Source organism: Adiantum capillus-veneris, chromosome 25 (genome assembly GCF_014529385.1).
Source record: "Adiantum capillus-veneris isolate H3 chromosome 25, ASM1452938v2, whole genome shotgun sequence".
Classification (NCBI taxonomy): domain Eukaryota; kingdom Viridiplantae; phylum Streptophyta; class Polypodiopsida; order Polypodiales; family Pteridaceae; genus Adiantum; species Adiantum capillus-veneris.
Window position 1 is genome coordinate 133,054,874 of NC_140955.1, and position 27,358 is coordinate 133,082,231.

The following is a 27,358-nucleotide window of genomic DNA, read 5'->3' on the forward strand; positions in this document are numbered from 1 at the left end:
TCATGCTGTCAAAAGACTCACCCTGTATAGAAAATGTGGTTCTTGACTCAAGAGCCAAAATCTGTCCTTAGCGACTCAACGCATCTGCAACAGGGTTAGCTTTTCCAGGCACATACTCAATCAAACCTCCAAATTGCTCAAAAAATTGTGACCGCCGCGCTTGGCGATCACTCCAATGTGCACTAGGCATAGACTGGAGCCACTTGAGGGCTTGATGATTTGTGCGCACTGTAAACTCTCTACCATACAAGAAATGCTTCCAATGCTTAAGAGAGTGAATGACAGACAAAAATTCTTTATCATAAACTGAATAATTCTCTTCCGCACTATTGAGCTTCCGGCTAAGGAAAGCTACAGGACGACCATGTTGCTGGAGCACAGCGCCTATGGCGACATTGCTCGCATCCGTCCATATCTTAAAGGGATCATCCCAAGAAGCAAGGATAAGACACGGAGCTTCCGTCACCGCAACCTTGAGAGCTGCGAAAGCCTCAATGGGTACCTCAAGCAAGTCTACGCGCTGACGGCAAGTCTTTACTCCTTTCAAAACATCAGTCATAGGTGCAGCAATGCTGTGCAAAATTCTCTATGTGCGAACTATATGCTTGACATAAACCAAGAAAAGAACGCACATCATATGTAGTTTTGGGCAAATCCCAATTACGAACCCGTTCCACCTTCGCGGGGTCTAGCTTGACGCCTTCTGCAGAAATGATATAACCCAAATAAGTGACTTCAGTAAGAAAAAATTCAGACTTCTTAGCTGCAATGTACAACTGACACTCATCTAAACGAGTCATTACCCTTTCAACATCTAATTCATGTTGCTCCTACGATGCAGAAAAAAAGAGAATATCATCTAAAAAGATGAATACACATACACCTACCATATCGCCGAAACGACCTACCATGAGACGATTGAACGTATCCACGGCTCCTGTCAATCCAAAAGGCATAACAATATACTCCCATTGCCCTCGCTCGGTGCGAAAGACGGTCTTGAAAATGTCTCCTTTGAATACCCGTACCTGATGGTATCCACTTTTGAGATTGACCTTACTGAAAACCCTTGTCCCATTGAGCCTATCGAGGATATACTCAATGCGAGGCATCGGAAACTTGTTGTTGACGGTCATCTTGTTTAATGCCCTGTAATCAACACACAAACGAGACAAACCATCCTTCTTGTGAACGAACAAAATAGGGGCAGCAAAAGGACTTACACTAGGACGTATGAATCCTCTAGCCACCAACTCCGTGAGTTGTCGCTCTAACTCTTCCTCCTGTGACTTGTTCAAACGGTAGGGAGCCTTACTGACAGGCTGTTCTCCCTCCATAAGCTCGATGTGATGGTCCTCCGGCCGCTCCAGTGGGAGACGAGATGGAAGATCATCCTGCAAAAAGAGATGTTTAAATTTCGTAAACAACACCGAATACTTACCTGGAGCCTGAATGCTCTGGGAAACTGGGGCAACATAAATGAATGCCGCTTGTGCTCCTCCTCGTAATTCACGCTTTACCTGTACATGCGAGATGGGAGGCAAAGAATGCAAGCCCTCCTCAGCACGAATGATGAGGGGGAATCAGTATCGGAATGTAAAGTGATTATGTTAGCACCAAATTTAATGTGAGCATCAAGTTCACGAAACTATGTCCTAGACAGGTGTTTTTGACCTACAGGGGTTTTTGCGCCGTTATGCTGTCGAAATCCGGTCGAAAACCTACGTTTTCAGCCCTCGCCAGGTTTGGACAGCTTTGTGAAAGCTTGTGCTAAGTGGTCGGATCGTCTACCTTAATTTGAATAAAGAAATACCGAAAGGGGCGCCAGTCTTTGGGGCCTATAGGGTGTCGGTCTCGTGTGCGCAGTGACATTCTAGTCGCTAGACGCAACTATGTTCTCTTCCCTTCTCAGTGCTCTGTGTAAAGTTAACAGGTAATTGAAATAGTACCGCCCTCTACGTTGTACGGGCCGGTTATATGGTTCCATCGCCGGGATAGTCACTTTTTCTTCAAAAAGTGGAGCGTGGATTGTTGTGGGTGAAAGCAACACAGAGCTTGTCGATATGGCAGAGAAGAGAGACCGAGTACCTGAAGAGGGATCTTCCTCACATGGCACAGAGAAAATTCCTTGAACTCTTCAAGAAGAGGACAGGTTGTTTAGAACTCAACTGCGTTGTTGCATGGACATGTTTCAACAGTTGGCTAACAACCCAAGGATGCAGGAATTCTTACAGGCTCCGACACAGGGTTTTCAGCCTCCTACACAGGGCATGATTGAGCCGTTGCAGGAAAAGGAGATTTCCAATGCGCAGAGGACTCATGATGCTCGAGGGAAAGCCCATGTGGTTGAGCAACTAGCGGTGTCCAATGATCCAAAGCAACTTGCTTTAGCTGGACAGGAACCGTTTGTGAATGGTCAAGGGAGCAATGAACAGGCTATGCGTCAGACCCTTCCATTACCTAATACTTATCCTGGTTATTTTGGAGGTGGTTCAGTGTTTCAAGCTATGGCTGGACCTTCCACAGGTTATATGCCAGGGAATGTGTTCGGGACAATGCAAACAGGCATGGGTAACCCTATGTACGCGAACATGGGTGTCCAACCAGGTTTTCAGGGTGCCTATGGCCAGTTTCGAGTGCCTGGAACACAATTTGGTATGGCTGGTTTTTCGCAGCCATACGTACAAAATGCAGATATGACAGGGAAAACAGTTGATGCGAGTGCTGGAATGAACACTCATGGAGCACCACTGTTACAAGCACCTATTTATGATAATGTGGCTCCTTTGAGTCAGCTTAAGGATTACAAGGAAGGTGGGCAGGGAGTGAAGTTTGAAATTTTCAGAGGAACTGAGGACCAATTGAAGGCTTTGACCTTCATACAGCAGTTCGATGCAGCTTATGCTCGAGGAAACTTCACGGAATCTTCAAAGATACGCAAGGCTGCCACTTTCTTGAAAGGGAATACGCTCCAATGGTGGACCGCATTGTTGAACCATGGTCAAGCCCCAACAACGTGGGTCCAATTCAAACAGCTTTTTGCGCCTGCATGGTTGACAAACACTTTTGAAGTGGATGTGATGACAGAATGGCACGAGTTGAATGCTAAACAATGTGCGAATCTGGAAGAGTACAATAAACGGTTTTGGGCCGCACTGTTGCCAGTCACCTCTTACAGGTTTGTGCCTTTGTCAGAACAAATTGAGAAGTACCGTTGCGGATTGCCCAAGAAAATCAGGGACTACTGCACAAAGACTACTGTCATGAATATGTTTCAATTGATAGAGAATGCAAGAGTGGCCAACAATCTGTCGAAGGGAGATTCCGATGGATTTAATAGCCACAAGAAAGGGGCCCAGGGCAAACAGTTTTCAGCCAAGGGCAATGTTGCAGCAAAGCCTTCTGAGTCTCCTGCAAAGAAGCCCTCCACTGAAGAAGCTGATACGTCCAAGAAGCAGTCTAAATCTTCTTCGGAACGAGGACAAGGACAAAAAAGGCATTTTCTGGCAAAACTTTTCAAGAAAGGAAAGCTCTTAGGGAGGCCAAGAAATGCTACATTTGTGAACAGGAAGGACACTTTGCAAATGAGTGCCCACAGAAGAAGTCACAGGATAAGGATGACAAGTCAGACCATAAAGGGAAGAAGCCAAAGCCGAGTGCAGAACTTGTTCCAGATTTGGTTGGAGATCAGCCAAACACAGATGCCACGGAGCTGTGCAGAGCTTGGGGCAAAGTTAGAGACCAGACAGTGCTGGTTTTCTTTGATCCAGGAGCCCGTGCAAATTTCATATCACCAGAATTGGCATCAAAGTTGGGCATTCGTGCAGAGGAGATGGGTATGACAGGCGAAGCAGGTTTGGCATGCCCAGGACATTCAGAGCCTGTTACTCCCATTCTGGGAAAGCTTCGTCTGCACATTCAGAGCTATGTGGATGCGGAAGAATTTCATATTATACCGCTTGAGGGCTGTGATGTGTTATTGGGTATCCCATGGTGTTACAGGTTGCATGCTATGGTGGATACTTACAACAAAAAGATTACCCTTGTACAGGTTTCAGTGATTGTTTTTCGGACTCTTTGCCAAGGGAGTTACCTCCTGAGAGACCTGAGGATCATACTATAGATCTTGTGCCAGGTTCTAGTCCACCGAATAGACCACCATACAGGGCTAGTGCAGCCCAGCAGAAAGAGATTATGGGTCAGGTCAATGAGCTTTTAGAGAAGGGGCTGATTCAGCACAATTCATCCCCTTTTTGTTCGCCTGTACTCTTAGTGCAGAAGAAGGATGGTTCATGGCGCATGTGCATTGATTATCGTGCCTTGAATAAGAATACCATCAAGAACAGGTTCCCCATACCGAGGATAGATGACATTCTTGATTGGCTTGAGGGAGCGTCATTGTTTACAAGAATAGACCTAAAGAGCGGGTATCATCAGATACGCATTAGACCAGAAGATGTCCATAAGACTGCGTTCAGGACACATTTGGTCTCTATGAGTTTCTTGTCATGCCATTTGGTCTCACAAATGCTCCTGCCACATTTAATAGAATGATGGACAGAATTTTTAGACCACATAGAAACTTCGTGGGTACCTTCTTTGATGACATGATTGTCTACTCAAAGTCTGAAGAGGAGCATAGGGATCACTTGACCGCAGTTTTCAATGAGCTACGCAAGAATAGGCTACTCATTAATGCGAAGAAAAGTGAGTTCTTTTTGCAAGAGATTCACTTCCTTGGGCACATTGTTTCAAAGGATGGGGTACGCATGGATCCCGCTAAAGTGGAAGCAATTAGGTCATGGCCAGACTTGAAGTCCATACATGACATTCGAAGCTTTCTAGGCTTATGTTCCTATTACAGGAGGTTCATCCAAAATTTTGCTGAGATTGCTTCTCCACTCCATGCACTGCAAGGAAAAGGAGTTACTTTCAAGTGGACAGCCAAGGAAATTTTAGCGTTCAAACACTTGAAAGAGAAGCTGACTTCAGATCCGGTAATTATTTTGCCAGATCTTTCTAAACCTTTTGTGGTTCAATGTGATGCGTGTGGCCATAGTCTTGGTGCAGTTTTAATGCAGAATGGCCAAGTAGTCGCATATGAGAGCAGAATTCTTTTGAAGACTTAAAGGAACTTGCAAGCCTATGAGAAAGAATTGCTGGCAGTAATTCATGCTCTCACTAGTTGGAAACACTATTTGCTAGGGGCTGATTTTGTTGTCCAAACGGATCATCAAACCTTGCGATATTTTCTTACACAGACGAAGTTGTCTGAAAAGCACATGCGATGGGCAAACATCTTGTCAATGTTCCATTTTCAGATTGTGCATGTGCAAGGGAAAAAGAACGTGGTGGCCGATGCGTTGTCACGAAAGCCCCAAATTTCAGCAGTGTCAATTCCGTACCATTGTGAACTAGACGAAATGAAGACACAATATGCTGAAGATTCAGATTTTGCAAGGATCTATGACCAGCTTGTTGATGGGCAACATCATGAGCACTATATGCTTAAGAATGACTTTCTCATGATGCATGGAAAGTTATGCGTTACTAAACAGTTACGGCCAAAGATTTTGATGGAAAGTCATGCTCCACCTTATGCTGGGCATCGTGGAATTGATGCGACAGTGAAAGGGGTTGAGGCATTCTTCTATTGGCCAGCTTTGCGTCAAGATGTTGACACATTTGTAAGATCATGCTTAGTATGCCAAAAAGTCAAATTTGACACACAAAAGCAACCGGGATTGTTGCAACCATTGCCGATCCTTGATAGGCCATGGGAAAGTATAGCAATGGACTTTATCTTTGATCTTCCAAGGACGCAAACAAGAAATGATGGGATTTGGACTATCATTTGTAGGTTCAGTAAGCAGGCCCATTTCATTCCTGTTAGGAAGAAGATAAAGCCAGAACACATGGTCAAGATATTCATGAGCAATATCTTTAAATATCATGGGATGCCTCGGTCAATTGTCAGTGACAGGGATCCACGTATGACGAGTCTTTTCTGGAAGGCATTGTTTGAGAACATGGGCACTACGCTCAAGTTCTCTTCTTCGTTTCATCCGCAAACTGATGGACAGTCAGAAGAGGCAAATTCTACTGTCCTGGACCTGCTCAAATGTTATGTGTCAGAGCACAAGGCAACTTGGGAACACCATCTTCCATTGGTTGAATATGCTTACGATAACACTGTGCATACGTCAACAGGTAAGGCACCATTTGAGATAGTGGAAGGAGGGAAGAAAGTCCCGCCCATTTTGCAGACTAAGGACAAGATTTTTGAGGCAGACAAGTATGTGCAAGATATGGATGAAACATACAGGAAGATAAAGATTGCTCTTGAGAAGACTCAGGCTAAGCAAAAGAAAGCTGTTGATCGTCACCGTCGTGAACTTGTATTTTCACTTGGTGATTGGGTGCTTTTGCGCTTTGAAAAGGCCAGGTTAAGGAAAAGGAAAGGCAAGGAACGCTTGTTTCCTAAGCTTAGTATGCGATATTATGGTCCTTTTCAGATTTCAGAAAAGATCAGCGATGTAGCTTACAGGTTAAAGCTACCAGAAGGCTGGAAAATACATAATGCTTTTCATGTCAACCTTCTATGGCCCTTTGTTGGTGATGTGCCAGAGAATGTGCTTGATGAGGAACAACCCGAAGTGGAAGAATTGGATGAAATCCTTGTTCCTGAACAGATATTGGCACATAAATAAAGAAAGGTTAGAGGAAAGGTTGCAAGACGCTATTTGGTGAAGTTCAAGAACTATCCATCATTAGATGCCAAATGGATGGAAGAGTCTGAATTGCTTGATTCACCTCAGCTATTGCAATTGTATCTTCAAGCCTTTCAAATGGAACCCACAGTGACTTGATGCAGCCTTTTTGGAGCAAGGCAAGAGCATGGTTCATGATGCTCAAGAGAGTAGTTAAGCAATTGTATCTACTCTTTCCATACAGAATTTAGCTAGAGAAGTTTGTGCTCAAGAGTACACTAGAAGACTTCTATGCTTGATATATGTGTCGTAGCCAGGTTGGTGGGATTGTTTAATCGTCCAACGCTACATTTCCGGAAGCATGTATATCTTGGATTCCCATCATAGAATATATGTGATATCAGGAGATATCTGCATGTATTATTGGCATGCAAGCGAGGTCGCTTGCAGTATTTCAAGGGTGGGGTGTGTCACCAGGAGGTGTATTTTTCCTGTTGCCTTCCGTAAATAAGTATTAGATATATTTATTTTATTTTTACTTGTTTGTCCTAAAACCCTTGAAAAGGTGCAAGTGGACATTGCATGGCCAGTGTGAAAAGGCTGCAACCAAATGGGTTTCTCACATCGGGGATCTAGGTCGGTCAGACAGGGACTGCCCGGGCCAGTTAGCACTGAATTCTGATGAGTATGGAAGCTCGTGTGCGCCAAACTGGAATTTGGGCCACTCGTCCAGTCACTGCAACTTTATAAGTTGAAAGGGGCTAGTAAATTAACCCACATTGTAGATGTTGGTCAAATGGTAGTCTTCAATGATGGTCAGGAGACCGATAGGGACGCCATGGAAGCATCTCCTAAAATTTAGGGAACTGCTATTTTTGACCGGAAAATGTGTTCACGTCATTAGCTCTGGAATGACAAGGGGAACATTTTATTGCTCTGCTGCCAAGTCAACTGACGCACCAGTTGAGATATTTTTAGCAGGGAAAGCCCAAACTCGGAAACTGGGCGACGTGTCAGCCTGTGAGCGATTCTGCCACTCTGGGAGGCAAAAACGAGTTGCATATCAACAAAGGGGGCGCCATTTTCAGCCTCAGGTGCATTGTAGCAGGTACAGAAGCTATGGAATGCTTACCTTGCCCTCTATGCACAATATGGTGACAGGAGTGATGCCCCGCACGCTATATACTGCTCTCTTTCTCCCCTACGTACAGTATGTTATGCCCCACTAGTGGGCTTCTCATTTGACCTATGTACAGTTTTGGGGGTTTAAGCGCGTTTGCCAAGGCAAGAGCCTTCTGAACAGGAACCGGATTAGCTAATTGCTAATCCCCCACAGGTACGCACAGTTCCATCACGAAAGATTGCGAGTTTGGAGAGTTTTCTCGCGTGAAAACTCGTCCAATTCACAGGGGAACTGTCCCATTGCGTGCGGGAGCCCTTGGGACACGCGTAGGCGTGTTCGCTCCGCTAAAAACGATCCAAAACAGGGAATTACAGCCTGCTGTGTTTTTCTGCAGGTTTAGGGTTTCGCACCTAAATTGCAAGGGAACATCGGGGGAGCCTCGTGAGAGCCTTGGGATGCGTGTACAGGTTTTTGGGCTCCCGGCAGTGAAAAACAGAGAATTACAGCCCGCTGAATTTCTGTGACAGCTCACCAGAAAGCTTCCAGATATCGAGGGAATCCGTCCTAGACAAGTGTTTTTGACCTACAGCGGTTTTTGCGCCGTTATGCTATCGAAATCCGGTCGAAAACCTGCGTTTTCAGCCCTCGCCAGGTTTGGACAGCTTTGTGAAAGCTTGTGCCAAGTGGTCGGATCGTCTACCTTAATTTGAATAAAGATATACCGAAAGGGGCGCCAGTCTTTGGGGCCTACAGGGTGTCGGTCTCGTGTGCGCAGTGACATTCTTGTCGCTGGACGCAACTGTGTTCTCTTCCCTTCTCAGTGCTCTGTGTAAAGTTAACAGGTAATTGAAATAGTACCGCCCTCTACGTTGTACGGGCCGGTTATAATCTCCCTTTGAGCTTCTCACTCGGCCTCCCTTTCTACTTTGCGTTCTTCCCGTTCAGCGCGCTCACGTTCGAGAGCAAGTCGCTGTTCTTCTTGTTTTGCGGCAAGAGCAATGCGCTCATGCTCCTGAGCAAGTCGATTTTCTTCTTGTTTTGCAACAAGTGTGGCGTTTCTTTCATAGCGCTCGCGTTCCTTGGCTTCTTGTGCACGGTCCTTTGTTGCTTGTTCTTCGGCTTTGCTTGCGAGTTGTGCCAATGCAACTCAATTCGTTTCTTGTTGTTGTGCCATCATGTCCAACATCGACTTTACCATCAACTCCATAGGAGTGAGGACAACTCATGGCGTAGATGGCGAAGGGGGAGGGTTGGAAAAATCTCCTGGTGGGGAGAATCCTTCGTCGCCTCTCTCATGTTCATCACCTGAATGCGAAGTATCCATGCCGCTTCGGGTGACGACCATGCACTTCTCGAGGAACTTGGTTCTTGAGGTTCTTGAGTTTCTTGAGTTCTTGGGTTCTTGAGGATCTTGAGGTTCTTGAGGGTTTCTTTCGCTTGCAAATCGCGTTGGAGAAGGATCTTCTCTTCACCCGAGTTCTACCCTTTTCTGCGGGCGCACCCCTTGGCGGCCTTGCGCTCACACCAAGGTTGCTTTTTCCCACCTCACGTCCATTGGCCGGCCGCTACGTGCACGGTCCGCTCTCAATGAGTGAAAAGAGACACAAGGGGAGGCTGGACAAGCCCTTCTTTCTTGGGATTCCTATCACTCTTCAACAAAACACGAATAGGAATCGCCACGCCCAAGTAAACTTGGGTTCGTGCGATCGCAACAAGCAAAAAAATCCTTGTGGTTCTTTCCTTGAGTAATAAAGAACACTTCCAAAGCTCTGATACCAATGTAAGGTGCAGCGGAATGAATGTTGTATTTTCTCAAGATTAGTGATCTTTATTTGCTCAAGGTTCCTTTTAGTTCTTAGGGAAGGAGAGAGCCTTCCGTCTTGTAGAGTGCTGTGATCACGAACAAAGTGAGTGGATATTGTGCGTGCAAGTGAACGAGACTGAGAGAAGGAGAGAGAAGAGATACGACACCGAGAGGTTGTAAAACCCTCCTCCGAAGGCCCCACTCTCGTCGGCGAGAGTGGTCTACTTTGATTGCACAAGGTGTACAATGCGTATGCAATGGACTGATGCAATGGGACTGTGCCGATGACGACGATGGTGATGACGACGGCGACTTAGGCTGAAATCTGTGATCTTCTTGGTGGCTGAAAACGACTGTTTCTTGATGGTTTCATGGCTGAAAATGACTGCTTTTGTCGGGGCTGAAGTGATGATGAAAAACGCTGGTCTTCATGCTCTTTATGCTGCGTTTTTGGAGGAACTGATGCCGGCTGAAAACACTAAGTATCTGCTGCGTTTCAATGGCTGAATCACTGAGGACAAAACGCTGATTTTCCTGCAGGCTGAATGCTGAATATTGCTGCATTTCTGATGGCTGAAAACGATGAGGATCTTGCAACTGTTGCCTAGCGTTAGTAGAACTTTGGGGCTGCTGCCAGTGAAGGTAAAAACACCAGGGGCAAGAGGGAACTTGGAATGGCGATAGCAGATTCTGAAAACGCTGATGGAGGGAGATGCCAGCGATGAGGAAAACGCCAATGGATGGAGTAGCCTCGCCAAGGAATTGGGGAGGGTCTTGCTGAGAGAGGGAGGGACACCTGTTGCTTGGGGAAGCCTGCTGTGCCTTTGCTCATCTGCCAATTTGTGCTAACTTGGGTTTGCTTATATATTAACTTACCCAATTTGCCCTACTGAGTACCCAACAAAAGTCACTTAATAAATAAGTGAAAAATGTTAAAAATAGGGAAAAATGGAATAAAGTCATCTGAAAAATCCCCAAACTGACTCTGATGGAAATGCTTATGCTTATGCAGTGTGCAACCAAAGGATATGCATCTACACTGAGTGACTGGGCATGCACGGTCTACGAATAGACTCACAAAAGTGCTAGATTACTTCTAATCTAACTTGACTGGACTTGACGGAAACCCTGCTATGGTGTAGCATGTCCACGGACACATAGGGTTGGGATGTGTCACGTGACAGACATGGTATCAAAGATCTAGGTGACACGACCACCTAGATTTGGCTGATCCGGTGCCATTTGGGACTTGACTAAGAGAGAAGAAGCTTGCTGTTTTTTTCTCGAGTTTGGGACAGATTTGGGTATGTGGAGGCCTTGGATCCTCGTCTACGACTTCCCTGTCTTTACCCTTAATTACTCCGACCTCTCTTCACCGAGGGAAACCCAACGGAGGTTTCAGGATGTGTAGCACTGTTGGATTGCTTTGGTTTTCCCAAATGGAGTCATGTTGTCGTGCCTTCTCGCAAGGGAGCAAAAGCATGCAGTTATTGGATCTTGAGGGGAAGCTATTTATTTCCAGCCTTCTTCTTCAGATAGAAGTGTTTACACAGCAGTAGGATCTCCTTCAACACTTATGGAGTAGGTTTCTATGGCTATGTTTTTCTTCGAGGAGATGGATTGACAAATTTGTTATGCCTTTTACAAATGCACGTCAAATTGTCGACGGAGCTACCTATCCAATGGGTAGCAAGTTGATGATTCGGTTGCACTTTTGTACCAGATTGAGGACTATGGATGACAAAGGGGAATCTTTCTCCTTCTTGAAGCAAAGAATGCTCTTTGATTTTCCCAGTTCCGGCTTCAGTTGACTCTAGGTCATCCGGTATGCAACAGATCCGGTGCATGTTCCAATGCATGTGTTGGAGTTGGTTTTGATAGGCAGAGGGGGATACTTTTCTTTAGGAGAGAGGTAAGTGACGAGTCGGACCAATGGGATCATAACAGCCACGATATAGACGAGACGTTTAATACGCAATGTACAATGAGCGTACTAGGCATATTTATGAGAATAAAAATAAAATACGTCAACTTTTTTAGATATGATACTTTAATAAGAACAAATGAAGCGGGTAATGCACATTTTTTATGGCTCTTCAATGTTTAATCATAGCATACATAAACAAGCACCATGAAGCTCTAAAACACACTTGATCAACTAACAAAAGACATTAGAATAGAATACGTTTTGAGCAAAAAGACGCTAGAATAGAAAACGTATTGTATGTACGGTACATTTCAATACGTGACGTCCCGTATTCTAATAAAATACCCGTATTATAGCTGCTATGAATGGAATAGATCCCAGACGAGGGGCCTAAAGCCTAGTAGAGAAGAAAAAACAAAAGAAATTTATAAAGTCCTGCCAAGTGGAATAGGATCGAATAGATCCCAGACAAGGTGCCTAAAGCCTAGTAGAGAAGAAGAAACAAAAGAAATTCCAATTTATAAAGTCTTGCCGAGTGGCCCAAATTGTTATAATCCTAACCCCCAACCCAACTTACGAGAACCGGCCAAGGGGCCCAACTTATTAATAAAGCGCGCACACACTACCCAATGTGGCAGGCTGTACGAAAATTTTCACGTTTTGCATTGGCAGATGATGATGTGGCAGCACTATACGGATAGCCCTTTGGGCGCTTGCTTTTGGGATCAAACGCTTTTAGACTTGATGCTTTTCATGTATAGCTTGTGATTTTGGCCAAGGGCCTATAAACATGTAAATAGGGGTCTCTCTCTTGCATTCTACCGAGTGAAGAAGCAAAGGAGAGTCCCTCAAGTTGTACCTTTGTGAATCAATAATAAAGAAATACCAAAAGGAGCGCAGTGGGGCCAATGTCGTCTAGGGATGGAACTCCACCACTCCCTCTCTCTCTCTCTCTCTCTCTCTCTCTCTCTGGTTGCTAAGTACTAAAAGTGTTGCTAAGTGTGTAGATTGCAATTATCTTTGTGTTTCCGTTCGATACCTCACTGGAAGTGATTACAGCCAACTACAAATCCATTATAATTATCCACCACACTAACCCACAAATACGACTCGACGCCGATAGTCTGGAAACTATAAATATAAGCCACAAAGGCCACAAGGGCAATCCAAAAATGCCCTTTGCAGACTCTCACCATGGAGGACATCGACATGATCACGCAGTGACTGATGCGAGCCATCTCCAGATTTTGATACACATCCACCATTTTGTATTTGTTCTCTAAGATTCACACTCACTTTTTTTATATGTACCTTTCAAGCTCTTGCTACCTACCTCTAGTAGTGTTTGTGTTTAGTTAGTTTCTTTCTTTCTTTTTATCTAAACCTTGTATCACATTCACCATAATGTAATTCTCTAATCTCATAAATCAATATGGCCTTTAGAAGACATTGATATAACACTTCATCTCTCTCTCTCTCTCTCTCTCTCTCTCTCTCTCTCTCTCTCTCTCTCTCTCTCTCTCAAGCAACGAACAACAACAGCTCACCTTGAAGGCGTTTCTCTACCCCACCTAACAAGGTGTTTCTCAGCCCTGCCCAACCTTTGAGTCGCCATCAACCTCATCAGATGCCTATCACTTCGCCATCACACTCAAAAGACTCCTCGCCATCGACACTGCATGTTTAGCGACACAGAAACCTTCAAGACCTTCAAACTAAATTGTCTTCAAGTTTACAAAAATTTCCCCTCATGCAAGGGGGCAATTCCCTCCCAATCGGATGTGCTCGCCTCTTCACCTCCACCCCGAGGGTGGATCCAGTGGAACAGACACAAGTCCAACTCCAACTTCTCCAAGAAGAAAGCGTTGAACTCAAAGCGCTCTCACCGCACTTGAGAATCGGCTCGCCGATATGAAAGAGCAAAACCGCATCGATGACGTGCACCTCATCGCCAAGGCAAAGGAGGTTGAGCAGACCATCACCACAAACACAGTTGCCATAACTGCCAAGGTCAAAGAAATCACCACCGAAGTTCCCTCCAAGGTAGAGGAGTGGATGCAAGAGCGTTGACGCCAGGAAGGGCTTGTTAAGGCTCTTTGCAAGAGGAACCTATGTACGTTTGTTTTGGTCCCATGGGTCATATTTGACCTTTGAGGACGATAATGATCTCTCTCTCTCTCTCTCTCTCTCTCTCTCTCTCTCTCTCTCTCTCTCTCAAGTATGGTAGATTGGTTATGCCATTTTGCTCTTGAATAACTGGTCTTGAGTTCAACACTCCTCGTCGTATAGATCTTTATGATCTCTTGGGATAGTTTCCTACGACGTTAGAACAATCTTCTTCTCTCGTGTGTGTGTGTGTGTGTGTGGGCTAATTAAAGAGGAGAATAGTATAACCTTTCTATCACCCAAGTGTGGTAGATTCATTATGCCTTTTCCCTCTTGAATAACTGGTCTTGAGTTCAACTCTCCTCGTCGGATAGATCATTAAGGCCTCTTTTTTAGTTTCCTGCGACGTTAAAACAATCTTCTTCTCGGGTGTATGCACGCTAATAAAAAGAGCAAAATGGTATAACCTTTCTATCATCCAAGTGCGGTAGATTGATTATGCCATTTCCCACTCTAGGGAAACGGTTGTGTGTGTTGTCTATCGATGGCACTCCGGAGCGGAGGTTATCTCAGGCCACTAATAGAAATTTCTTTTATGAGAACCTCTGTCTCATCCACTGCCCAATGTGTTGTGCTCGTTGTCTGCGAGAGAGAGAGAGAGAGAGAGAGAGAGAGAGAGAGAGAGAGAGAGAGAGAGCTTTTCTCTTGCGGCATGCTGCCATCTCAGAAGTTCAAGCTGAAACTTCTTCTTCTCTCTTCATCTTTGCTCCGGCAGTGCGGTTCGGGGAGGGGGGATCCATTTCTTGTCGCTCACATTTGCAAAATCGACATGATAGAGGGTTCGAGAGTTGACAAGTCAGAAACGGTGCCTTCCCGAATTCACAAAAAAGAAGAGATCAAAAAGATAGACAAGACAGAAGAGGTGGCCACTTACAGCTTGTTGGCTTTCTTGATTAGCTCTTCAGCGTCCTTAAGCTTCGCGTCTGCTGCCATGTCGTAACGTACGCTCACCTGCAACGTAAGCGATCAATAGCAGGTAGGGGCTGGAGTAGGGGTCGATCACAACATGTATGCCTAGTTATCAGTCTAGCTTTTTTTTTTTTGGGGGGGGGGGGGGGGGGGCTTTCGGACTATATGACACGGGCATGGGATCTACGATGAGAGCATCGAGCGCGGTAGATCTTGTCGGCACCGCAAAAAGTAATCTCGGGTATAAAAGTAGTTTCGGGTACTCGAGATTACTTTTGGTCACATTTGGTACAAGAGTAATCTCGAGCCCATACCATCACAAAAAACGTGCGGGTGCTCGTGGATAGGACATGAGAGTCGGAAAGGTGAGGTCAAGGGTTCAAGGCTTGGGTACGAAGTAATCTCGGGTACCCCAAAATTACTTTGCCACGATCTACGGCTCTCCTTCATCCCACCTTAGATCCCACCCCCTCAATGCCCGTGTCACTTAGTCCCCGGGGGGGGGGGCGACACAAAAAGTTATGGAATTGTAGAGCAATAGCAATGATCAATTTCAACTTTGAGTTGTAGTTGCATGAAGTAACACTAATGTGGTTTGGCAGCCCGTTGTTTGTGAATGCATTAGGTATGTTTGGAATGGGGGAGTAAGGCATCATTGAGGGTAGTCTAAGTGTGTGGTTAATTAGTGGTTAATTGTGCAACGAAAAGTGGTATTCCTTTAGGAAGGTGTGTGAAAATAGATTGCCTATTTTTAGTAATGAGTTTTGGGAAAACTTCAATTGACCAATCTCTAGGGGTTGGTTTCCAAGCGAGCTTTAGAGAGAGCTTTTTTAGCGTTTTTCTCAAAATGTTGATTTATGTGAAAATGCTTCCTTTATAGGGTGGAGCAAGAAGCTTTCAGGAGAGAGCTTATTTTGCCTTTTTTTCTTTAAGTGAGCTTAGAACGACACTATAATTGCTTTTGGTTGCAAAATCAATCTCTCTCTCTCTGCCCCCCCCCCCCCCCCCCCCCCCCCCCCCCCCCCTCCCTTTACATTGAACAATTCTCTCAACCAAATATCCACAAAGTCAACATACCATCTCTTTCAAAACACAATCTTTACATGCTTAATGTGAATTTCTCCACATGCAAAAATTGTTACAACCGTTGTATTCTTTTATTCGACACCATTGTGAACGAAAGAAGCAAAATACAAGCCTAGTACACGTACATCAATTAATTTCTTGAATTTCTCAAAAACAAAATACAATGTAAAGGAATTACACAGAGGGCCAAGACATTCTTGGGGTACAACAAATAGACTTCACTCTTTGGTTCAATGGTATGATGACAATTGACCACCCGAAGCAGATTTTCATTTGCTAGCTTGCTTTGATGGATAAACATGTTATGATTCACATCCAAGCCAAAGTATATATTCTTGCAAGCCATGTACAATTTGCTTTGTGCCACTTGTTATGCAAAGTCTCCACATGTACACATTGGGCTACTTGCGATATGTACTTCGTACATTTCGCCTCAAACTTGTGAAGTGGTTATTTCAACCGCGAATTTTTCATGCAAATTTTTCTTCACAACAGTATGGTACACAATTTGAGCTTCCATGGTAAATGCTGAGTCAATTCTCTTGGAGGTTTGAATTGAAACACCTGACCAATAACACACATTGTTTGGTTTCTTAACTAAAACCTTCTTTATTGTGAACCCTCCAGACTTCAAATTATGAACCTTAGCTGCAGTCAACTTTGTTCCCTGGTCCACAAGCCATATATTAGACACTCTAGCCCAGCACTGAGTAATTGTGTTACAAATCTGTCATTTGTGATCCACACTATCATTGCAAAACCACATGACTTGAGCCTTTGAACTCTTACCATGGGCAATATCTGTACCACTTTTCCAAGTTTTGATACCTCAAAAGGATGGTGCAACAATGCATGTACCAGTGTTTTTTATTATTTTTTTTCATTTTTGGCTCTAGATCCTAACCACCCCTAGCATTGAACTCTAATGCCCTTTGATATATGGAAAATTGTCCACATTGTCTTGTGGAGAAGATCTTGTGGAAAACGTCCACATTGTCTTGTGGACGTTGATCTTCTCCACCACAAGTCCACCCTCTTGTTCATGTCTTCCTGGCTGACCACCCTGCCAGCTGTTTGGACATCTCCTCCATTATGTGGAATATTTTGTGTCAGAAACTCAGGTCGTTTCCATTTTCTACATACTGACCGTTTCGAGCGGAGCGAGCACGCCTATGCGTGTCTCAGGTGCTCTCGCACGCAATGGGACAGTTCCCTTTCAAATCGGACGAGTTTTCACACGAGAAAACTCTCCGTTTTTTGCATTCCTTCGCGATGGAAATGTGTGTACTTGAAGGGGATTAGCAATTAGCTAATCCGGTTCCTGTACAAAAGGCTCTTGCCTTAGCAAACGTGCATAAACCCCCAGAATTGTACATGGTCATCTGAGAAGCCAAACTAGTGGGGCAGTACCATATGTGCAAAGGGGAGAGAGAGATGCGCGAGAGAAAATCGCCGCGCTACATAGAGCAAGGGAGAAGGCAAGCTTTTCATTATAGCTGTGATCATGGGCACCCACTACTCACACACAGTGTAGCACTCACTGTAAGTACAAAAATTAGCCCCCTCTCTCTCTCTCTCTCTTGGGCGTCCCCTCCAACTGAGGTGTCCTGCAGGTTGCTCTACAGCTGCCAAGTGTCTAGCTTGCCTCTTTTGAGTTAATTCCCTAGTACATAAGTGTAGCGAGGGGCCTAAATGACTTTGCACTAAGCCTAGACACCCTTTTACTACTCGGATTCCAGTGCCGATTGGCTCGACCAACATGTGGTGACCTGCCCTTCCCGACCGCGGGTGAAACACTCACCATAGCCCGTTTCACATTGGCCATACAATGTCCGGCTATTTGCAACTTCAAAAAGAGGGTCCCAAAAATTAAACAAAATCATCGGAAAGAAACCAACAACTCAAGTTAGCAATTGCCACGTCCGAGAGAGAGAGAGAGAGAGAGAGAGAGAGAGAGAGAGAGAGAGAGAGAGAGAGAGAGAGAGAGAGAGATGTTGGAGCGGGGTGCCCCTATACACATTTGGTAGCCCTGAACCACCATTGTCAACCCCCTCGTTCGGGTATTTCGTTATTTCTTGAACTCTTCTAGTACAAGGATCGGAGGGTTGAAATCCAAGAACTGGTGCTCAATCATTTACGCTTCAATCTGTAAAGTGAACTCTCTGTGTGTAAGTGAAGAGGGAAGAGGTGCTTTTATAGCTCTTGAGACCCCAAGTAGCAGAGGAACCCCAAAAAATCAAGATGCCCTGCATCTAACTGCCCCTTTCTCTTTTTTCTTTTACACATCCAACAGAGAGAGAAAATATGTGCGCGGCATAGAGGATTCTAGCTTTATTAAAGCAAGTACTTGCCTTGGCAACAGAGCAAGGGGGCTCTCGAGGGTGGTTGGACTCAACATGTCGTGTTCTCCATGTAAATTTTCATCTATACAAACTCTTTATAGCTTTCATCCCTCAACCAATGAGCTATAATCACAAGACAAGCAATTGATATAAAGCAGTGTTAGTTCTTGCATGTATCTTTGTAGCTATTGACTCACATGTTCAAGGGCAGACTCTTTTGGGAAGCCATGATTTTGAAACACAAAAACTTCCTCTCATTTTCCCTTTTTCTCACTTTGGATATCCCCTCCATTATTTTTAAGCTTGGGAGATAAACTATTGGGGGTCTGCCCCTAACTTATACGCTTATGTAACTTGTAACCCCCCCCCCCCCCCCCCCCCCCCCCCCCCCCCCCCCCCCCCCCCCCCCCCCCCCCCTCTCTCGCACTTACATGGTGCGGTAAGTTTTCCATGGTGAATCCCCCGGGTATTGGACCCCCAAAATCTCTAGTATTTACCATTGCAAATCTAGCAGGACAATCAAGAAACATTGGTGAAACAAAATATTGTATCTAGGAACAAACTGACCTTGCATGGTGAAGAGGAAGCCATGGCTCAGAAAGAGTTGGGGTGTATGCAAATTTTGTTATCCAAAAAGGTCTATTTATAGACAATTCAAAATTGTCAATCTATATATTTTCATTGGCCTTTAGTCTATCAATTTCAATAACATCTTGTCCCCCCTTGTTCTCTCTCTATGATCCACCCTCTCTCTCTCTCTCTCTCTCTCTCTCTCTCTCACTCACTCACACACACACACACACACACGTGGCAAGGGAGGGAGAGACAAGAGTGGATGAAGGGTGGCAAGGGTGAGAGAGAGAGAGAGAGAGAGGACAGGATGGAGGAGAGAGATTGAGGGATGATGGAGAGACTTATGGAAGGTGATGTAGAGCGATTATTTTTCCCAAATCAATTGTCCCTTGCAATTATCTACCATACACACCCTTGTGCTACATGCTAGTAGCATGAACCCTAATCACATAATCACAACACCATCACCATGCACAAAATGAGCACCATATCTCCACACACTTGTAATGAAGGATTGAAGGCACGATTTCAAGAAGAAGAATGATGAGGCTACACTCATGATATTCTTCGCCATCAACTCCCATCCCTTCATTATGCATCCTACGGTATTGTACCCTTCTCATCTTCTTGCCCTATGCTACCTACTATATTCATCTTTTGCAAGCAATCAACACACTCCATCTTGGTGCCATACCTTGTGTCGTTTGGGATACACTTCATTGTGAGAATGGTCTATACGTTCTTTCCATTTTGCTTATGTTGAGGTGTGCGGATTTGCCACCACACACACACTCTCTCTCCTTCTCATATTCATATCATCTTGCTACTTGCATCTTAAGGTTGCGGATTTGCCTCCTCTAGTATGAGAAGTGAGCATACTTTCATGTTTCCCTTACCTCATTATCTTCCTTACTACATGCACAAGTAGCAGGCCCATTCTCACTCACTCACCATTCCTCTCATCTTGTTTTCCGACCACCCCATCCCACACTTGGGCGTGGATCTTGAAATTGTTTTCCATTGCATGTTTGATTGTGTATATGTGTGCGTCCTAGCCGCATATCTTGCTAGGTGGTGCCCCTATTGTGTACCCCCCATGATGAGGCCATCGTGCATAGTCTTGGTGTAGAGGCCGCCTGATCTATTTTGCAATGCCGCCTCTCACCCTTAGCGTTTCACAAGAGAGAGTTTACATTCCTTGACTTCATCTTCAAGTTGCATCAAACTTGTTGTTTGCATCTCAAGTGCCCTCTTGAGATTCTCATTCTCGACCACAAGAACCATTAACATTCCATTCTCTATTGCAAATGCCCGTAAGTCTTTACCTTACTTGTCGCGATCTCTTGAAACAATACCTAGTATGCCATGATCATGGTTTCCGATATCATTGGTTGAGTGGTTGTGTTGCTATATCCACACTTAGGAGATTTTAGATAATTTTCTACAATGGTTGTGGATCTTGTTGAAGAAGAAGAACCCTTTGCAAGTGCCAAAAGACATTGTATGTAGAATAAGAGATGAGAGTCAACTTCTCCAAGCTTGTAAACTTCAAAAATGTTGTTGCTGAAAAGCGTTTCATAACTCTAAAATGTACTATTTTTACATCAATGCGTAGAAGGTATCGTGTTCTTTGATTGAGGCTATAGATCACCCAAATCAGAGTTTGAATGAAGAAGTTATGATCAAAAGAGTAAAAAGTTGTGGAAATCAATGGCATAAACATAAAAAGCATAGATATGTATCATTTTTCATTACTTTTTCATTTTGGGTCACTTTCCATGCAATTTTAGGCTGCTAATTTTGGAAATGTTTTTCCACATCAATCTTTTTATGCGATATAAATGTGCCACCATGAAATGTTTGGAGTATGTACGCATTAAAACCAACTTAGGCATGTTATCAAGTAGGGAAAATATGCAATGTCACTACATCCAAGGCCATGACATGTGAGCTTTTATTCCCATGCATCAAAAAGTATCAAAAGTGAGGTGACTATTTTTATTCACATCTTGCACGTTATCTTGCTGTGACATGTACATAGTAGGAACGAATGGTACAAGATCTATCTTGAAACTTTTTAGATACATAAGTATATTTCCCATAATATACATATGCATATCTAAGAATAATAATCATCTTTCTATCCCATCCTATTATTTATCTCAAGGGTAACATGTTCTTACTTTAACGTCAGAAAGTACTATGGGAAAAGCGTCAATAGCTCCGCCTCTTTAACTTGGTGCAAAAAGCATTGGTTCTTTATTTCTACCATCTCATTAGCATCTCACACCCTAGCTAGATCATATATCTAGGGTAACTTTCAATATATATATATTCTATGTATTTTTTATATATTTCTTTTTAATAGCTACTAGGAAGGAATCAAATCCTAGTGGGGCACTATCTTGCATAATTTTCAAAGATGCACTTATGTTAATGCATTATTAAGAGGATGCCTACAAACCTTTGTCAAGGAGAAATGTTGTGCTTTCATATTGCATGAGGTTTCCATTGGAACTAAGTGGAAGTTTAAGCTAAGGGGACCACAAGAAGACTTTTGCTGCCAGAGAGATACCCTATTTTGGTGAAATTTTCACACAAGATCTCAATCTGAATTGTAAAAAGTATATCTAATTTCATCTAACCAAATTTATTTCTTTCACTGTTAGAAAGTAATTTTCTCTATAAATTCTAGGTTCTCCTTGCTACAGGTATATCTCTCCCTGCAGTATCCTTATTGCCTACGGGCAAGAATAGGGCTTGGGAGGGAAAATTCTCTTCTCTTCTCTTCTCTCATATCTACATTTTGCACATACTAGAGTTATCCTAGATGAATAATCCACATGATGTAAATTTCTATCGCTTCCACTCTGTGCGCTATTACAATTAACATATGGATTAGCCGTAAAATACACTTTCAACAACGTATAGTGTTTCTCTTTGGCCCAGAAAGGCTCAATGAAATAATTATTTCATCAGATCCCATCATACTACCCCTTATAGACTACAACTTTTCTTTTGACATAAGTGTAGTTATCTTGCTATGAACCAAGAGGATTTGTACATACATTTAATTCCAATAACTAGACAAAACATATATATTATGGTAAGCACAAAATTACAATTCCAAAGAACAATTTGTAGCCTGTTTGATTGACAAAGATTGAACGCCATTAACTCATCTATTAACCCTTTCATATTACCTATGATACGATATGACCATAGCCTTGATGTTTTCATCTTTGTGTCGTTTTGATATTCTCTTTTGTGTTCTTTCTTTGTGTGTGTGAGTGCAAGAGAGAAAGAGTGGGGCTTCTTTGATTGCACTTCCTTCCAAACCTTAGACTTCATGGCATCTACGGTATAACTCCGTCATATATTTTTTGGAGTTCTCTCACAAAGTCTCACAGCCAAAAGCTTGGTGCTTTCCTAGCAAGATTGTAACCCAACGCGAATTTGCCAGGGTGAGAATTTTTGGGTAACCATGGGTGATCATGTTGAGCAACAGGGTATGCATTTTGACCCAGCAACAATGCAAATGTTTCAAGCATTTGCAATGTTCATGCAACAACAACATGCCACTGAAAGAAGGGAGATTTCAGCAACCAAAGCCATACAAGCGGTTGTCAACAGAATGGATCAGTGCAATGGAAAAGATGTAACCAAGTACTTGCGCGAGTATGTGAAGGAGATGGAGTTGCATCACGTGTCAGAAGGTGAGATGATTCAAAGCTTTGAGCTAGTTGTTGCTCCGAAAATTAGGGAACATGTTAGGGGAATTAAAGATGGACATGGGAGAAACTGGAAAGGACTCAAAGTAGCTTTAAAGGAGGAATATTTCATGGAGGACTCTGAGAGAGTGACCAAAAGGACATTCTTAAAATGGGTAGTCAAGCCAAAGTAAGGACTATCAATAACAGAGCTACTTAGGGTATTTGAGCGACGCTACCCACAACTCACCAGGATAGAAAGGGCCACACTAGATGCAGAGAAGACAGATCTTTTCTTACAAGATGCAGCCAGTAAAGAGTTTCAAGAAAATTTGGAGCTTCTTCTTGAAGGTAAAGATGCTGAGCAAGGACCGTACCAATTTGGTCGCCTCAGTGAGTGTGCCAACTTAGAGTTTTTGAGTATTGACCAAGTTCTGGAATGTAGTGCAGTTAATAGGGCAATAAGCGGTCAAAGGAGAATCTTGTGTGGAATGTCATCTCATACGGTGCATTGAAAGTGGGGTATACTGCCAGCAACACTAGGGTATTTGATATGTATGCCTAATGTGGCGATTAGCAGTGCTTGGTTGGAAATAATGGAGCTCGGCGAGACAACGTTTTAACAGATATTTATGCCAAGGGTGACACACTTTGAAAAACATTGATTGCAAGATATGTCCGACCTAGTAGTGGCAAAGAAGCTATGGTGCTTTTGATTGAATGCAAAGTGAAGGTTTTCCACCAAAAGCTATCACTTATGCTTGCACCTTGAAGGTAATTGCTCTTATGGTGGCTGCCCAAATGAGCAAGAGATGTGGCCGCCCCAAAGGGGGGTTAATATGCAAATTGAGGACTCTCCAAAAGTTATCACTTGTGCTTGTACATTGCTGGCTCGAGGCTATCGAAGAGACATGATATGCTAGGCAAGCCCTGGGTTGATGTGCATGCCAAATGTGGTGTCCATTGAAGAAGTGGCTGCCCAAAAGCACAAGAGCTATGGCCACCCAAGGGTTTAGCAAGTGGTCCTGTGTTGGCACATAAGCCAAGCTGATCTCTCCTGTTGAGATCCTCTCCCTTACATAGTGGTAATGCACCTCAATGTGCTTTGCGCAAGCATGAAAAATTGGGTTCCTCGCAACTACCAATGCACTCTGACTATCAGTGTAGATGATGTTGGAAATGTCTTGTAGTCCAACACCCAAATCAGTCATAAGGCGTCTGAGCCATACACACTCAATCGTAGATGTGAAGACTGCCATGTACTCAGCCTCACAACTGGAAGTGCCACAGTAGGTTGCTTCTTGCTCAACCATGAAATACATGAACTACCAAGCATAAACAAAAACCACTTGTGGACACTCGCGTGTCATAACAACTAGCCCAATTTGAGTAAGAAAAAGCATGTAAGTCTAAAGGCAATGATCCCCCCTTGGGGTTAAATAAGACAAGATGCAAAGTGGTACTCAAGTAGCGAAAAATCCTCTTGATTGCCTGCCAATGCTTAGACCCTAGGCTATGCATAAATCTGCTCACCTGTGAGACTGCAAACTGAATATCCGGCCTCGTGTTGCATACATAAATGAGGCAGCCAACAATAGTTTGGTAAAGAGTGACATCAATAGGATCACCAGCATCATGTATACTCAACTTCAAACTTGTTTTTATGGGAGTGGCAATAGGTTTGCAATCCTCAAGTCCAAACTTACATAGCAATGTCTATATGAGACTTTTTTGACACAAGGCAATACCACCATCACACTGCTTAAACTGTATGCCCAAGTAATGATGCAACAGCCCCAAATCTTTCATCGTGAAATTAGCATTCAAATCAGCCTTAAATTCAGCCATATGTGCCTCATTGGACCAGTGAGCAACAAATCATCCACATAAAGAACAACAATGAGAAGTACATCGCCCTCACGCTTGACATACAATGTGATTTTTGTTGGACTGTTACGAAAGCCTCGTTTGACCAAATGAGTGTCAGCCTTCTCATACCAAGCACGAGGAGATTGCTTCAACCCATACAAATCTTTCTTACATCTGCACACTTTATCCTCTTGTACTTTTTTGACAAAACCGTGAGGCTGCATTACATAAACTTTCTCAAGTATGTCACCATTCAAGAAAGCAGTACAATGTCTGATTGATGTACATCCCAACCAAAATGAGTTGCCAATGCACATAGAAAACAAACAGTAGTCATACAACAAGTGGGAGCAAAAGTCTCTTCATAATCTTTGCCTTTTTTATGTGCATAACCTTTTGCAACAAGTCGAGCCTTATGGCGATCAATCTCACCATCCGGCTTGCGTTTCAACTTGTAAACCCACTTTGTACCAATGGCCTTTTTGCTAGGAGGCAAATCACTTAAAGTCCATGTGTCATTTTCTATAAGTTCATCATATTCTGATTGCATGGCAGCCATCCAATTTTTTAAAATTTTGTGCTTCATCAAAAGATAGAGGTTCCTCTTTATCACATAAGCTAGACTCAACCAAAGCATAACAATCTGATGCATAAGAGGCATGGCGAGAACCTGAACGAGTATGACTAGACAAAGGTGCATCCAATTTACTGTCACGCAAAGTGTACACCATCCTTTTTGGCATACCTCTAGCCTGCTCACTTTTATCCCTTTCCTCATCAAGTACATCATGTACATCTGCATCAGTAATAGGCTGATCTGTAACATTTTCAAAAACCCCCATAGGCTGTACATTTTCCTCATTTGAATTTACATTCAAACTTCTGCCATTGAAAAGAGGCAATAAACTGTCATAAATGTCTTGCGAGCTTACATTACTATCTCTAGTACATGACAGCAAATGTTGAACAAAATCTTCCACAAACACAACATGCGTGGGACCAAAATACGTTTTATTTGCGGATGGTACAACCTGTAACCTTTGCTTTTAGCACTATAACCAACAAAAATACATTTGATAACCTTATCATCCAATTTTTTGTGATGTACTTGTGGCACTAAACCATATGCCAAACAACCAAAAACACTCATGTGCTCAATAGATGGCTTTCTATCATGCCATGCTTGATATGGAGTAATAGACTGGAACACTTTTGTAGGAGACCTGTTGTGTACATAAGTGGCACACATGACAAACTTGAGCCAAAACAAATGTGGTAAAGCTTGACTCTTGACCATACATCGTACCATTTCCGTAAGAGACCTATTTTTCTCATAGCAACACCATTTTGTTGAGGCGTATATGACACTGTACATTGGTGTTTTATCCCACGACTAGCCAAAAATGTACTTAATTCATCAGACATATACTCCCCCCCTCAATCAAAACGGAGGGTGCCCATAGTACATTTCAAGACATTTTCAGCCATAGCTAGAAATTGCTTGAAGCACATAAATTTCAACGGATATACCCATGCATGCCTGGAGTAGTCATCAATGAAAGTCACGAAGTACGAGTAATTTCCCAAGGATGGAGTTTGAATAGGCCCACAAATATCACTATGCACAAGCTGAAATCTTCATGTAGCACGAACCGACCCATCCTTTGGAAACTTAGCACACTACATTTTACCCAAAATACAGCCTTCACAAACATGTTTGACAGGTGCTTGAAGAGGCGGCAAAGAAATAACCATATCAGATTTCTACAAACGTAGCAAACTGGCAAAATTTAGAAGCCCAAAACGTGTATGCCACACTTTTGCATCTGAAACAGCCCTCGAATCTGCAACTTGATATGCAAAATTTTGTCCATACTTGTCATACAAATTGAGCTTATACATCCCACGACACAAAAGGCCAGATGCAACAATTTCATCACCAAAATTGAGATCCTAAACTATACATTTATCATCCACAAATTTGACTACGAGACCAAGTCCAGCAAGTGCAAATACAGACAAAGGATTCTTTTTTATCCCAGGTGCATACAATGCATCAACAAGTGTGAAAGAACTGCCATTTTCAGTAGTAAGCACAATCTTTCCAGCTCCTTGAACAGGATAAGAGGCTCATCGTATTCCCATGAGGGCCAGAATCAATAGAGGTAAACAAATCACGATGTGAGGTAATGTGCTTTGTAGCACCACTGTCAAAACACCACACATGTGAATCTGTAGCAACTGACATACATGCATCGTGGACAATAGGATCATAAGTGTACTCTGCACTAAATGCCCATTTTGCATCCACATCAACATCACAATCTCCTTTGACAGAAGACTCTATAGTGGCTGCACTTGTATTGGACCCTGTAGTGGATCCACCCTCTTTCTTCTTAGCCTCTTTTGCCTTTAATTTTGGACATTGCTTGATCAAGTGATCATTAGCTTTACAATAATGGCAATGCATCTTCTTTTTGCCTTTATCACCAAAATTGCCAAACGAAGTGCTGCCAACAGAAGCATTAGGAACATAAGTTTTGCCACTCGTAGCAAAACCATAAGAAAGGGTTACATTGTTGTTTCCACCGAGCTGCAATAAAAGCCTGTTCAACTGCACGCTGCCTAGTCCTGTTTTTTTTTGGAAAGTGACTCTTGCTACAACAATGTGCATAATGCATCAAAATTGACAACTTCAAGATTTTCTTGGGTCATAAGTCTCCAAGTACTAGCAAAAGTCTTGTAAGAATCTGGCAAAGCATCAAGAACAGTCTGCACAAGTGAACTGTCAAAAATGACTTCTCCTGCAAAAATTATTTGCTCATTAACATCCTTGACACCAGCAAGGAAAGTTTCCATTTCATCTTCCTCATGCATAATCTTGGATTCCAGCTCTTTACGCAGCAAAGCAGTTTTAGCCTCATTGCGGCTTGCATAAAGACCTGTTAGAATATCCCAAGCCTTCTTTGTGATGCTTAAAGGATTGCTAAGCTAGTGGTGCTGCCAATTGGCTCTAATACCAATTGTTAGGAATTTGTTCAAGGAGGCTTAAAGGTGATAAAAGCCATACATTGTACAATTGGAGAGAGAGAGAGAGAGAGAGATACACAACTTTCAGTAAAGTAGGCTCAATTTACAA

At 43.3% G+C, this 27,358-nt stretch overlaps 1 protein-coding gene across 3 annotated transcripts in view; it reads right to left on the reverse strand.

The window, feature by feature from the left end:
* Nucleotides 1-14,760, reverse strand: part of GSNAP (gamma-soluble NSF attachment protein) — a 38,574-nt gene extending 23,814 nt beyond the window's left edge. For 2 of the 3 annotated variants that reach the window (XM_086500465.1, XM_086500464.1), the window contains exon 1: nucleotides 14,605-14,760. In XM_086500465.1, the coding sequence (XP_086356591.1) occupies nucleotides 14,605-14,663 (59 nt within the window). In that variant the 5' untranslated portion in view covers nucleotides 14,664-14,760. The remainder of the gene's footprint in view (nucleotides 1-14,604) is intronic. The other variant, XM_086500463.1, reaches the window with a different exon arrangement.
* Between the last annotated feature and the right edge of the window lie 12,598 nt (nucleotides 14,761-27,358).